The sequence below is a fragment of the Manihot esculenta genome, chromosome 15 (assembly GCF_001659605.2).
Source record: "Manihot esculenta cultivar AM560-2 chromosome 15, M.esculenta_v8, whole genome shotgun sequence".
Taxonomy (NCBI): Eukaryota; Viridiplantae; Streptophyta; class Magnoliopsida; order Malpighiales; family Euphorbiaceae; genus Manihot; species Manihot esculenta.
The window spans coordinates 11,947,191-11,959,904 of NC_035175.2; the positions used below are offsets into that span (position 1 = coordinate 11,947,191).

The 12,714-nt window shown below is 31.2% G+C and overlaps 2 protein-coding genes across 2 annotated transcripts; one reads left to right on the forward strand and one right to left on the reverse strand.

Moving 5' to 3' along the window:
* Positions 1–10: 10 nt before the first annotated feature.
* Positions 11–4,012, reverse strand: LOC110602739 (pentatricopeptide repeat-containing protein At2g15630, mitochondrial). The gene has a single exon (XM_021740335.2). The coding sequence runs from the start codon at positions 3,809–3,811 to the stop codon at positions 1,862–1,864; it is 1,950 nt and encodes a 649-aa protein (XP_021596027.1). The 5' UTR covers positions 3,812–4,012; the 3' UTR covers positions 11–1,861.
* Positions 4,013–7,556: 3,544 nt separating this feature from the next.
* Positions 7,557–8,292, forward strand: LOC122721894 (diphthamide biosynthesis protein 3). The gene has a single exon (XM_043950930.1). It carries the CDS (start codon positions 7,725–7,727, stop codon positions 7,983–7,985), a length of 261 nt encoding a protein of 86 aa, XP_043806865.1. The 5' UTR covers positions 7,557–7,724; the 3' UTR covers positions 7,986–8,292.
* Positions 8,293–12,714: the final 4,422 nt, after the last annotated feature.

A 12,714-nucleotide genomic window follows, 5' to 3' on the forward strand; every position in this document is an offset into this window, starting at 1 on the left:
AAGTGTTCACAATTAATTGAACAGTCATACAAAAATAACAAAGTATATTCCAGAAATATCACCTTGCTACTGTAGCACTATATGAAAGATCCAACACCATTTGCAAAGTTTAAATTTGACAGTAGAAGGAAAAGGCTGTACGAACCTGGCAAAATCAAAGAAAATAAATTCAAGGAAAGACAATAATGCCAATTAGTTGGACATTAGAAGTTACTGTGCCGATTTTTGGCCTTTGGACACTAGGCTCTTTCTGCATTTTCCCCTTTTTCCCTCAACTTTCCTGAAGGTCTTATAACTATTAGTTATAAATAAGAATAATGGAATCAATCACAGTGATATCAATAAAACATTTTATGGAGCTCATGTTATTTTTTTTGAAAAGTAGGATGATATCAAGCCATACAATAAGAACGTAAGAAACTTATCCATGTACATAAATAACCGAGAAAAAATCCACGGGCAACCACTTGATCCAGCAAAACAAGGGATTTTTCATGATATCAGGCCATTGCATAAGAGAGAAACGGTTATGGTGTTCAGACACTCGCACATGCATCACAAATCACTGCAGCAACAGAAACAGAGCCTGATTGCATGAATGAGCCTGATGTGACAAATGATGAAAAATAACCCAAGCTGTTCATGTTCCAAAAACGTTAAAACCTGAGAAAATTAGGACTGGCACCAAACACAGCAAAGCAACCCAGTTTATTAGCCAGATTTTCTGTTGCAGACTAAAAAGAGAGAGGGGGTGGGGAAGGAGGGAGTGGAACCTTAAGTATAGCCGTACAGGATAATTGTATGAGCTACTCAAGTGTCTTTTCGTTCACAATTCAAGCTAATGCCTCTGGATATCTCATCCAGCATATCATGCTGGACAACCAACCTCTCCCCAACCAGGATAAATACCATCATATTATTAAGCATAAAACTTGTTGTGACCCATCGTCAGGTTCCACACTAAACATCCAACTGGAGAGATTTAGTATTAAACTAGTCAGAATAAATTCAACAAAAGTAACAGTACTCAGCAAGCTAGATGGGAGTTAGATTGAAAAAAGAACAAGCAGAGAATACCATACATGGTTCCTAAACTAGGCCAATAAAACCCTGAGTCATAATCGAAGCATAGTGATTATGCATATGAAATGGTAACATGATTGGCTTTTCTTTGAAAATTGATCCCATGTTTAGAAGCATGTCCTAGATAATTGGCTAGCAACTTCCAAAGTGACAAACTTGCAACAAGTGGGATAATCAGAAAGTCTAACATTATGTCATAGTTTTTAATTTTCAAGTAATACATTGTAGTTAAAACTGTAAACGGGAAGATAATGCTTGAGGCCAGGCACTTTGACATCAAAAATAGGAAAAGAGAAACAAATTGGAGGAAAAAAATAGCAGCTATTTTATTCTTACAAGATACACATCATGGATTTTTTTTTTGTTTAATGTTTTTCACATTAACTGGTTGTTGTATCTGTTGCAAACTAAATTGTTACTCCATTTAAATAACGCCCTATATATTAATTCTAGCAACTTTAAATACAAAGTTCTACAACAGAGAAGCTAAGTGCAGATGTACAAATTAAGAAGAAATTAAAATCAAAGCTATGTATTTGGTACTCCTGCAGTAAATCTTTATCCTTCAAACTCAAGTAACTTCATAATGAACCCCATTCTGCTTCCCAGTCCATTGTTGCATACTTATTAGGAATGACAGGTTTCTGAGAAAGGCTGCCAAGAACTTCTGAACCAAAGTCAAGAAAAGTACAGATAAGAGATGGCCCTCCATGAAAAACAAAGATGAATATTCCGTTTAAAATACCACTCTAAATCCAAACTTCAGTCAAACAAATTATTATGAATCAGTAGTACTTGTGACGTTATTAACTTTCTGCATCCCCTCAATCAACGATATGTAGGTGCTGTCATCGGGAACAATGCCTTTGCTAACCATTTCTTTGAGGAGCTCTTCAGCATGTTCTCCTTCCTGGTTTTTGCATAAAACCTGTATGAGGGCATTATAAGTGAGAAGTGTAGGATTGAATCCTATACTCAGCATCTCATCTCTAACTCTGAAGGCATCATTCATATCGCCTCTCCTACTATACCCACTAATCAGAGTATTGTAACTAATATGGTCAGGTTTGATTCCTCTGTTTTTCATCTCTTCAAGAAGCTCACGAGCTTCTTCAACTTTCCCCTCTCTACAGCGGCCTTGCATTAGGGTATTGTAAGTCACTTCATCAGGAGCAACTTTCCTTCTATCCATCTCCTTCAATAATGCAAATGCACGATCCATATTCCCATTAGCACAGTGACCATCAATTAAGGCATTGAACAATATAAGATCTGGAACTATACCTTTACAGACTGTCTTTTCATAGAGGTCATCAGCCTCTTTCATTCTATTCCGTTTACCCAAAACATAAATTAGCGATGTGTAAGTTACCCGTGTAGGCTGAATGCCTTTACATACCATTTCATCATGGAGGCTAAATGCTTTCTTTGCATTCCCACATCTGCAAAATCCATTAATCAAGATGTTATATGTTATAGAATCAGGGACCAACCCATTATCTCTCATGTCTTTTATCATATCATCAGCTTCATCCATCTTACCTTCCATAAATAATGCATGAATCAACAAGTTATAAGTAGAAACAGTTGGCAATATACCCCTCCCAACCATCTCATCCTTGTAACCAAAAGCCTTCTCCAAATCCCCTTTATTGCAATACCCATTAATCAAAGTGTTATACGTCACAGCATTCGGTAGCAATCCAATTTCTTTCATTTTCTCGAGCATCCTAGATGCCTCATCTAGTCTTCCCTCCTTGCACATTCCACTGATTAGTGAACCATACGTGTATGAATCAGGCTCCAGCCCCTTACTTTTCATCGCATCAAGAATCGTTTGAGCACCTTCAACTCTCCCTAACCAACAATATCCATGGATTATTGTGTTATATGTAACAACATTGGGCTTAACCCCTAAACTCTCCATAAACCCAATAAACTCCTTTGCCTTCTTTAATTTCCCTTCCTTGCACAAAACATTGATCATTATGTTAAATGTATACACTGTTGAATTAATCCTCAACCTGAACATCTCAGCATACAAAACCCACGCAGTTTGTGTGCGATTCAACTTCAGAAACAAACTCAACATAGCATTACACGTTTCAATCTTAGGAACAACGCCTTTTTCCTTCATCATGCTAAAACACTCAAATGCATCATCGCCTTTCTTCAGTTCACAGCAAGCTCTTATCAACAAATCAAAAAGTATAATACTTTTAGCATTTAACCGTTCCCTAGCAACTGCCAGTTCATCGAAAACCTCCTTAATAGTAGAAATGCCACTAGCCAATGTTTCTTTTAAAAGTTGCAACGTAGGTTTTGGGGATGGTGAGCGAGAGATTACAGCAAGAGCAAGGCATTTGGTTCTGATATCGAGATTCTTAAATCCAGTGTGGGTTACAAATTGAAGAGCTAAATCAGGGGTTTTCTGGAGAGACAGCAAAGCGGAGGAAATAAGATCTGGAGTCAAGTTCGGAGCAAGATGTTTGACAAAATGCCACTGAGAAGATTGTATTGAATTAAGCAAAGCTTGATGGGTGCTTACTGGAGGTGAGTCTGTGGAGAAGCTTTGATAGGGAGTTTCCGTCTGTGTGTGATTGGTGTTTGAGCATGGGGTTGATGAGAAAAGGGCAACAGAGTCACGTTGGTTTGAGAGGATGACAGTAGCGGATTTGAGCTTATTGTGTAAAAGAATTTGAGAACTGGGGAATTTGTGAGGTTTCATATTGGTGGTAACAAAATTGGGATATCTTGAAAATTGGTTGCACAGATAAAGAAACGGGCACGCAGATGCAGATCCTAGGTGAGAGGGGCGTACAGGTAGAAAGAGAGCAGAAGGGCGTCAAGCTTATATGGATTGGTTGGGGGCTTCATTTCGCTATCACACATCGCGGGGACTGCATATATAAGGGTGAAAGTGGACCTGGCCCAAACAGGGGATTATTTAGCACCTCTTCTATTTACACTTTGTTTGGGGATAAATTTTGCAGAGAAGGTTTTACCAAAAGGGTAAGATTTTAAAGGGATTTGAAAGTTTTCCTCAAATTAACCCATCGAATTGGGGTGTTAGGAAGGTTTTAAATTATTTATAACTTCATTACAAATTATATAAATCATTAAATCATCGTTTAAAATATTTCCTTCCAAATAAGAAATTTTATTTTACCTTCCATTATCTTACTTCATTTTATTTTCTTAAGTAAAAGTTAGATATTTGATGGCCATTGCGCATAAATAATACTTCTTATGATCAATTATAATTGATACTTAAATATTTAATTTAATTGTTTTTTTATGAAAAAAAAAGGCTAATATTATTAATATAATCGAATTGCTCTAATGTTTTCGTGTATTTATATTTTAATTTAATTTTTTTAATTTTATTTTAATTGATATAATTTTTATATTTTAATATAATTTTAGCTAATAAAATTTTAAATTTCATAGTTTATATAGCAATTTGATGATTTAAGTTGCATGTTAGGTGCATTATTATTATTATTATTTGTAGTTGGTGAATTGACACGTAACATGTGTATCATTTTGTATTTTAATTCAAGCCTTTAAATTTTAAATAAATTTATTCAACATTTATGTTTGGATGTAATTTTAGTTAATTTTTAAAATTAAAATTAAAAATAAATTATTTAATTATTAAATATATAGTTAAATAATAATTATGAATATTATTTTATAATAATAATTATGAATATTTTATAATAAATATATTATTTAATTTAAAATAATAATATATAAAATAATTAAAAATAATATGTTTATTATAAAATCTTTATAATTATTAATAAAAATTAAAATCTACCTATTGTCTACTGCATATTTAATAGTTATATTATAATTGTCTTTAGAATTAAATATAGTATTTGTTTAAAATAGAGAATTAAATATAATATTTAATTACAATTAAATAGGAATTAATATTATTTTTATATATGAAATTAGTTTATATTTAAAAAATAATAAAATATTATGTTTGATATTCTATATTTTAATTTTTAAAAATTAACTAAAATTATAGCAAAATGGAGATGTTGTACTAATTCATATAAAATTTAAATATTTGAATTATAATACAAAATAATATAAACATTTCATTATTTTTATTTAGTCTGATAGTATTGATAGCATATGTATTTAATATTTTATAATTATTTTCTAAATTAGTTGATTATATTTTTTATATATTTAGTTAGTTTCTAATTTAAAGTGATTAATATTTGTATTTGGTTAATTTCTAATTTATAGCTATTAATATTTTTATTTAGAGAGTTGTTGAAATTCTAATTTAGAGTTATATTTTTTTTATTATATAACAGTTAGATTTATAAAAATTTAAATCATAATTATTAATTTATATAAAAAATAATAATACTACAGATGATATATCAAGTAAACTATTAAATTATTACATGAATTATTAAATTTAAAATTTTAAAAATTTATTAAAATTATATAAAATATAAAAATTAAACTAATTAAATTAAAATACAAATACTCACAAATATTAAACCATCTTAAATTAATTAATTTTAATATAAAAGTATTACAAGATTAAATCCATAAAGTAATATAATCATAATTAAAATTCAGCTCAAACTCACAAAGAGAATATCATAATAATAATTAAGTGATTCGATACCATTACAACTCTATTGATAATCGTAATTACAGAAGGAAAGCAGCCATCAAAACTGTAAACACACATCACATAAGGTCTCCAGCAGAGACAACCCTGAATCAAGACAAGAAAAATTTCCACTAAAAAATGTTTAATCGTTGTTTTTAATATTTAATTTCCATAAATTTTTCAATTTTAATAAAATATAATTATTTTTATTTACACATAGATGACCGTCGCATTTCTAATAATCGGACTGAGATTGAATCCTAAAAAACAAAAATGGACTCAAAATTCATCACCGATTAGATCAATCCATTAGCATACTATTCGGTCCGTGATTAAAGCAAGTCAGACTGACCCAAGATTTGGACCTCTCAGAACTTACCCAAGATCTAGATTCCTCAGAGAAGACCCTAGCACTAATGATATGACGGAAAGTAGGAGAACACACCTAATCCGACTACATTTCAACCATATCAACATGCATGTCGAAAAAAAATTAAATGGTTGACGGACGAGTATGGATTAGCAGATATTTCCGTACATACAGATCTGTATGATAAAAATAGATGATGGTAGGTCATAAAACGATAAAGAAAAAATGAATAAAGAAAAAATATGTCATCTCTTATCTATAGCAGACCAAACTTAGATCGAATCTTGAAAAATGAATAAAGAAAAAAAATACGGATATGTATTACACGTCGCACGTCTAATAACCAGACTTAGATCGAATCTTGAAAAATGAAAATGGACTCAAAATCCAGTAAAATTTATCGAATAAACCAATTCATTAGCGCACTATAGCAGGCCAAACTAACCCAAGATCTGGACCCCCTTAGAAAAAACTCCCTCAGAAAAAACCCTGGCACTAGTGATGTGACGGGAAGTAAGAGAATACATCTAACTGACTATGCTTCGGTCATACCAACATGCGTGTCGAAAGGAAATTAAAAGATCGACGGACAAATATAGATTAGCAGGTACGTCCGTACGTATAGATCTATACGATAAAAATAGATGATATAGCAGGTACGACAAAGAAAAAATAAATAAAGAAAAAATATGTGATTGATCGCACTAAACTTATACATACTCTAATAAATTTTTATAAAAATAAAAAAAATTTGTATTAATTATTATATATATATACATATATACATATATGTTGAATGTTAATTTTTAACATAAATTGTAATATCATATTACACAATCAGAATTACAAGTACTCTTGATGTGTATTATTATCGTATATGATAAGTGTACGGAAATTGTAGAAGAAGAGTAACATAAATTATTATACTAATATAACAGAAAATATACTTTGTTCATAATTTTCTCAATCCACATGTTATAATTCATTTAATCAAATAAAAATTTTAAAATTATAGTTTAGTTGGCGCTATATGTGTATGGAACAAATAAAAACAATCCACATCTTAAACTATATATTAAAAAATAATCATATGGAAATTTATGAAATTATATATATAATTATTGATATTAACTATCCATTAAATTTAGATTAAATTCTGCCTATACTAGTAATGTTCTTATAATGAATATTGGCTTTATCTATATAAATTGAATAATAAATTTAATAAAAAAATAATATTTTTATAATAAAAATATATATTTAAGAATAATTTTATTATTTAAATAAAATTTTAGAAATAAACAATAAAAGTTTTAAGTGTAGCAAAATAATTTGTCATTTTCGAAACAAATATTGAAAAAACGGAAGCCAATGGAAATTTTCCAACGTTTGGGGGCATAATTACAAATGTCAAAAAACCGAAGCCCATTCTTAACAAAATCGACATTATTCAGCAAGACCGCCACAACGGATCCGATCCGATTCCTACCGACCCGTTCATAAAATCCCAGAGCCGATCGACTCCGCGCCTCGTCGTCTTCACTTTGTTTTTTCCAATCAACTTACAGAAACACAGTGGAAATCTCCTTTGTTTCGACGAAGGAAACCAAAGGACTTGGAAAGATGTCGTACGACGACGTGGAGATAGAGGACATGGAATGGAACGATGAGCTTCAAGCATACACTTACCCCTGCCCTTGCGGGGACCTATTTCAAATCACGAAGGAGGATCTCCGCCTTGGCGAGGAAATCGCCCGGTGCCCTAGCTGTTCCCTATACATCACCGTCATTTACAACATGGAAGATTTCCTCGGTGACGACGATAAATCGAAAAAGAAGAAGAATCTCGAGCCTGCAAAGCAGCAACCTGTCGCCGTGGCTTAAAGCAGAAACTCAAGCTTTTCGCTTCTTAAATCTTAAGTTCTGGAGTCCAGAGGTTAATTTCTTAGAGATATTTATTTCTTTCCCTGATATTTTCGGCCTTGGTTTTGATCGTTCTGACATCATAGCATACAGAGTGATAATACTTTTGAGGGTTGTAACCATAGACAATTAGCAAAGATTGATCTTTTTTGCATAAAACATGATTGGATTTCGTTTGAATCGGAGAAATTCAGTCCTTTAATCTGAATTTTCTTCTTTGTTTTTTAAGTTATATTTTCCGAAATTAGTAATATTGCTCTTATATGCATGCTTCGTGTTTGTTGCTTTTTTCTTTCTGTGTTTTTCGAAGTTAATTGGTTCAGTTACTTTTCACATTAAGCTGCAAGTACTGTACTAGCTGTTCATCGAGTTTCTTTATCACATGGACCAAGGGTTATGGTATTTTCAGGTTGTTGAGATTGGGTTATCTCTAGTTTCTAGTATGAAGCTTAACCTGTGAAAGCTATATTTAAGAATTGGTAACAGTATGTGGTGAGGGGATGTTGTAATTGTGTAATGCTTAATATGGAATATCGGGCGTTGGTCATCCTGTTGTGTTCCAGGAAGCTGGTTATATGGAATTGTGAGAACGAAGAATTGGGATTATGGGGATTGGTTGAAGACGTGAGAAAACGTTGTTGCTCAATATCTCCTTGTGTTTTGAATGATACATAAGATTTGAAGTGGCGGAAGTACTGGAAAAATAGTATTGCTCGTATCCAGATAACTAGTAGGTTGATTCGCTCATTCTTGAATGTTAGTTTGCTCTGCATTTCTTCTTCTTGATGAGTTGGAAATCTTGGAACTCTTGAGCAGCTTGTCTTCGTATTCACATGTCAATATATTTGAGCTTTGTGGTCAGGAACATAGTACTGGAAAAATAGTATTGCTCGTATCCAGATAACTAGTGGGTTGATTCTCTCATTCTTGAATGTTAGCTTGCTCTGAATTTCTTCTTCTTGATGAGTTGGAAATCTTGGAACTCTTGAGCAGCTTGTCTTCCTATTCACATGTCAATATATTTGAGCTTTGTGGTCAGGAACATTTTGTGGCAATTGTCTGCAGATCTAATTCATTCAATGGTTAGTTCACTTGTATTTTTGTTCTTTCTGACGTTAATATTGTATAAAGTATCTAATTCTTATTTCGCATCTTTGCTATTTATACATTTTGTTCTAATCGGATACCTTTATAAGTTGTTGGCATATGTGCTGGATGCTCTTTTTCAAAGTGGATTTCATGTTTTGTAGCATTATCTTCTTGTTAGGGTTGCTTATTCCATGATGATACACCATAATATACTTCAACGGCCATTGGTTAATGATTACCCTTAATGTTTGTACTTCCTATTGTTATTCCATGGTTCTACTTTGATGAACATGAGAATTTGTGCTTGACGTGTATCGTGTAGTTGAAGTTCTCAGTTTAGAATAATCAGCTTAACTTTTTAGCATAAACCTTTATGCTAGTGCCATTTCTGAGTTGTAAAAAGTAGCAGTTGATTGTGTGAGATTAGGGTTCAAACCAAATTGAAGAACAGTAGCAAATCGATAAAAAAATGTACCACAAAAGTGAACTCATTTTACTGTTTTAGTTTGATTTTGATTCTTTAGTAAGATTGAACCAAAGTTATAATAGGCATATATCAAATAAGAATTGATTTTATATATATGTTTAATATGATTTCTAATTTATATAATTTAAATATATGTATATGTAGTTGAGATTGTTATATGTATTATGTACTGTCTTTTGTTTCTTTATATTTTCTTAATAATTTTAGTTATATTATAATGTTAAAGTTTAATTGTTAATTATATGTGATAATTAAAAAAAAAAAAAGAGGCACTTGATCCACTGGTGACGAAATGAGATGTACTGGTTATGCCATTGTTTCGCACAAATTAGTTTGGCCTATATTCAAACAATAATTCGAATTTTATATAATCATAAGCCAAAGCTCTTTTTTTTTTTCAACAGAAAGAATGAACTTCTCTTTGGTATCGATCTAAACTAAACTGTTGCCCTTAACATTTTATGTATTTATGAATTTATTTTATTTTATTAATTATGTATCGTCCTGTTAAATTACGAAAGCAAAATTGTTTATCTATTAGCTAAGGGTTCAAGGATAAGTAGTTCTGCAATGGCATGGAATCTCTTGCTCATACCATCCACAAACTTGTGATGAGTGGTCTCTAGTTAACGCAGCAACAGCCAAACATTTTGCCTTTTTCTTGAACCGATGCATCAAAACGAATTGTAACAGTTTTTAAAAATCCTGCGTTGTCCTGCCCTGGAAAAAAGCAGTCCTGAGGCCCATTGGCGAACCAAACCTCCATTTGTTTTTGGGCACAAGAAAGAAACGTGCCATATAGATTCCACTTCCCCAGAATGATCACCTTCCTTTGGGAGATGATCCATTTTTCTGTTCAGCAGGTCATAGCTTAAAATTTTTTCCTTAAGGATACGCTACAAAAGCAACTGCTATTTTTTTTTTTTGACAGATTGAGTTTCCATATTGCTTTCCAAAAGGGGCACATGTTCAAAAACGAGGAAGGGTGTAACTCATAGGCTGACATAATTCCACCATCGCCAACACTTGTGGACATTCATAGGAAAACGCTCTCACCTCCCTCTGAAAAGAAAATCAATTCTTTGAGTTTCTCAGGAAGATCCGGCCTTTGGTCGACAATCTCCCCAACCCACACCATTATGCATCTATCCTTTTAACTTTTTGAGTTGTCTCTCTTCTCTTCTTTTCTTAGTTTTTGAGTTTCCTTTATGGAGTTTTCAGTGCCCTTTACAAAAAGATTTTTAGTATTTTGTTCTAATGACTTTTTAGGGGCTGCTGGTTGCAGATCTGTTCATGCTTAGTGGTTTATAAGTCTTTGAGACTGTGTGGCTAGTACTTGGAGGTGTTCTATTGCTATTCTCCTTCCTATGTGCGCCTACCGTTTCCGGCTCCTCCGATTCTGGTTCAACATATCTGCTCTTGTTTGTATTGCATATCTCCCTGCTTTCTTCCAGTTTTAAAGACTTTAGGAGATCTTGTTTCTCTCCTTCTTGCATGCTCGAGTTGGTTCCAATTTTGGTGGCCAGCTCTTGCTTGTGAAGAAATTTGGGTAAAAAATTACTCAAAATTTTTTAAGTTCAAAATTTTAAATTCTTTTATTTCACACAAGAAATTTAAAAGAAAAAAATTCAATTGAATTAAATTTTTATGAAATTTTTAATTTTAATAGGAGAGTTAATGTATTTTTTATTCAATTTTAATTTCTTTCTTAAAATTTTTTAAATTTCAATTAATTTTTTATTAAACTTTTTCATACTTATAATTACAGATTTTCAAATTAATATGAATTTAATAAAAAAACTTTCTTTTATTATTTATTTTATATTTTTATTCTCTATTTACATGAGAAAAAATAAGAAGTTAAAATTGCTAAAGGATGTCGACATAAGAAGTCAAATTTCATGGTATGTCTGTAGATCCATTAGAGATGGGCAATAACGTTTGTATTTTAATAATTTTGGGCCTTGTATACTTAATTTCATCTCAATGAAATTGCTTTCAACATTAAAAAAAAATAAAAATTATTATTTATATTTATAAATATTATCATTATTAATAAATTAATTTTTATATTTTAAAATTTTATTAAAATTTATTTATTTTTTCTCTCCACTAACAAATCTATTAAAACATAAATTAGTCCCTTTCATGCCTCGGCTGCTCGGGACTTTGCTATGGAGAGATGGCGGTTGCCAGACCCTTATATATGATGGGTGACCTCGTTGTTGGAGATGGCATTTCCAGTTTGTTCGGGAGATGGCCGACGCGACTGTTGGCTTTTTCAAATCTTGCTTTTGGTTCTATTTCGAGTCATATCCGGATCTAAGAATAGGGTTTTTGGGCCTGTTGGGCTTTAGGCTTGATTCTTGTAACACCATGCCTTGTTTTGGTTCTGTTTTTGGACCATGTACTGTACTGGACACTCTGACTTATCTATCAATGAACAAAAAACAAAAAACAAAAAGCTATTGGTTCCATCTTGTATAAGATCGGAACAGGGGAGTTCTTTTCAATAGTCTGACTTACTCCAAATGCTAATAATATTTATTATTTTATATATAAAAAAATTAGGAAAAACACGTATACATACAATAATAATAAAAAAATTATTAAAAAAATATGTTTATAATTTCATAATTAAAAAATAAATTACTTATAATTTTATAAATTTAAAATCAAATCAAAATAAAATTGAAACGATTAACTAATTTTTATCTAAAATTTTAGTTCGATTCTAAATTTAATTGGTTCATTTTCGATTTATATTTCGAACTGATTTATACTTTTATTTCTAAACCCTAGTTTACTTCTCCATCTATATGGAGTTATGGATGTTTGAGCAATTTTCCCTTTTTTTTTCATTTCATATGAATAAAATTTTTATTCCAATTTTTAATTTGTTTTTATGAATATCATTTCTATATTAAAAGAATAAAAAAATTCCATAATTTATATATCAACTTGCTAAAATCAAACACTGAATAGTGTGTTGTTGTATTCATGACACTAAAAATTTAATAATTATCAAGTTGAAATATTATTACATTTTTCTTAAATAAAATAATCTATTCAGTGTAATAAATATAATATTGTAAAGACGAAAGACATAAAAAA

What these genes read in the sequence shown, in the direction of transcription:
- LOC110602739 (XM_021740335.2), bottom strand. Translation starts at nt 3,811, where the DNA reads ATGAAACCTCACAAATTCCCCAGTTCTCAAATTCTTTTACACAATAAG.
- LOC122721894 (XM_043950930.1), top strand. Translation starts at nt 7,725, where the DNA reads ATGTCGTACGACGACGTGGAGATAGAGGACATGGAATGGAACGATGAG.